The sequence below is a fragment of the Echinops telfairi genome, unplaced genomic scaffold (genome assembly GCF_000313985.2).
Source record: "Echinops telfairi isolate 266 unplaced genomic scaffold, ASM31398v2 ScPeMD7_23;HRSCAF=83, whole genome shotgun sequence".
NCBI lineage: Eukaryota > Metazoa > Chordata > Mammalia > Afrosoricida > Tenrecidae > Echinops > Echinops telfairi.
In genome coordinates, this window is record NW_022103920.1 from 7,601,678 (window position 1) to 7,604,200 (window position 2,523).

The 2,523-nt window shown below is 51.4% G+C and overlaps 1 protein-coding gene across 1 annotated transcript in view; it reads left to right on the forward strand.

Moving 5' to 3' along the window:
• Positions 1–2,523, forward strand: part of SVOPL (SVOP like) — a 50,802-nt gene that overhangs the window by 35,776 nt on the left and 12,503 nt on the right. The window contains exon 13 of the mRNA XM_030885272.2: positions 1,832–1,943. Within this exon, the coding sequence (XP_030741132.2) occupies positions 1,832–1,943 (112 nt within the window). The remainder of the gene's footprint in view (positions 1–1,831; positions 1,944–2,523) is intronic.

Consider the following 2,523-nt stretch of genomic DNA (forward strand, 5'->3'; position numbering starts at 1 on the left):
TCCTTAGTGCCTTTAAATGAGCTCATCAAGCTGCGAGCTGACTGACAGGCTAAACTCAACCCCTTCACTCTTAATCCTCTCAAATTGACAAGAGATTATATTAACTACCACACATGCCCCAAAGTCAGTTTGTCATACCTTTCTGAGCAGACCTCTGCCTTGAATTTAGCTGGCCTGGAAGACCCCCTCAGAATCCATTGTTGTGCATGCCCCTGTTTTTGACAGCACCCTAGGAGACTCAGACAGGCGCATTATTGGAGAACAGCTCCGAGGCCATCTGTTGAGCACAGAGACAAGTTTGAATACGTTTTGTTTGGAATAAACGGACACGTAGCAGCTGGAGGCCCACCAGCGACACCTGCTGATTCCCCCTCACAGGATCAGCCAGTTGCACGAAGCAGATTCCCCCTCCTGCTGTTCCCTGTGGGTCAGAGCTCCAGAGAGCTTCCAGTGGCTGACTTCTGCCAGGTCTCTCTTCCGAGATGTCTCCACATGCACTTGAACTTCCAACCTTTCTGCTTGCAGCTGGGCGCTTACCCATGTGTACCATCCAGGGACTGCAAGATACAAAATAATGGTGCTCAAAACCCAGCAGCACCTAACCTTCACCAAAAGAGCTCATGGTCATCCAGTTCTACCAAGCCCTCGCGATGCGGCAGGACAGGGTAGAACTGCACCTGTGGGTTTCCCAGATTAGAAAGCCCCGTCTTTCTCCTGGGGAGCCACTGGTGGTTTCAAACTACTGACCACATGGTTAACCAGGTCACCACACCACCACCAGGGCTCCTTCATCAAAAATGCAGTTCTACATGTGTGGGTGTATTTTAAGTTATCGGCATCTTGAATTGGATTAAGAACAGTGAAAACATGACAGGTCTACATTGTCCATGTTTGTCATATCTCTGCATGACATCATGGAGTGGTGTCAGTGGTTACTTGCTCAGCTGCCAACCAGAAGGTTGGTGGTTTGAGTCCATGTCAAAACACCTTGGAAGAAAGACCTACCTGGTGATCCACTTGTGAAAACTCGGCCCCAAGCATCAGGACCAACAGCCTGGCAGCCCCAGCTCCCGGAGCATGAGTGATCACACACACACACCCACACCCACACCCACTCACTGTTGCTCATATTGTTTTAGAGTACAAAAGAGAGCTTGATCTAAAATATAATTCAAGGAGAACCTTTATTAAGTCTTAAAAGGGACCAAGACAACACAAAGATACAAACACATCATCCGGATGAGGTCGCGATGGCTCCTGAGGAGTCCAGGCAGGCTGCTCATTGAATTAGGCCTGGAACAGAGGGAACTGCCACAAATGTATGACTGGTAGCAGATCAATCCACCATCACTGTTACAGGTGGGACTGCCGAAGGGGGACCAGGACCGAGATTGGGACACGCACTCTGTTAGAATATCCGTGCAGCCCCCAGTAAGGTGATCTCCAGCAGGGACACACCCAGGGAATCCCCTAAGGGAGACGGCCCCCTCTGCGTTTCCTGGCAGTGGGTTGAGCTCAATGTACTTCCCAAGACCTAAGGGCAAGACAATCTACCTTGGTTAGTAATTGGAAAGAATTCGATGGAGACTTAATCTATGTGGGACCCTGCAAATGGATTTGGGGCTGTCCCTGCCATTCACAGCCTTTTGCAAAATGGGTGCTCAGAATGGAAGCTCTCATAGAGTGTAAGAATTGGGTAGAAAGACGCTTGATGCTAATGAAAACTGCCTGGGACACTGGTGGGGTCTGGAGGAAGTTGCTTCTTCTGGAAGTGACCCACTCAGGGTAGACAAAAGCCTTTGAGGCAAAATCGCCCGTTCTTGCTTTCCAGTGAACCCCCTGAATATCCTCGGCATCAACTTTCTGGGCAGGAGGATCAGCCTGTCCATCACCATGGGCTGCACCGCCTTGTTCTTCCTGCTCCTCAACATCTGCACGTCCAGGTACGCCTCCCTGGGCTTTGGGCCACAGGGCTCAGGACTCTGTGGCCCCCAGAACCCCTGGGGGCAGTAGAGAAGGGGCCTGCAGAGTGTGTAGAGCAATCCTTCCCAAAGTGGGTGATACCGTCCCCTGGTGGTGGTGGTGGTGCGGGGACCATCCAGGGGGTTGGGTGATGGCACTAGATAGAGTACGGGGGTCTTTCATTGGCAGGGTGGGGGAGGGGGGGAGTACTGAGTCCTTCTCTGAAAAGGGGTGGTGGTTGAAAATAATCATCATCATAAATAAAATTAAAGGGAGAAGGGCCACAACCTTACCACCTCTCCAGATTCCGCACCCATCAGGCCTAGAGACTGGTCTGAGCGTTGTAACAGGAGGGAAAGTAAAACTGAAACAGATTTAAACTCCTTTTGACACACAGCTCACACGAAGACGAGGGGGCGGTGGGCCCAATAAGTTCGGGGACTTACGGTGTACAGCCATCGGTCCCACGGCCCCACCCTCTATAGTGATTGCAGGGTGGGGGTGCCGGTGAGGGTGTACCCACCTCCCCAAAACATCAGCATCTGGACAGTGGCTGTTGAC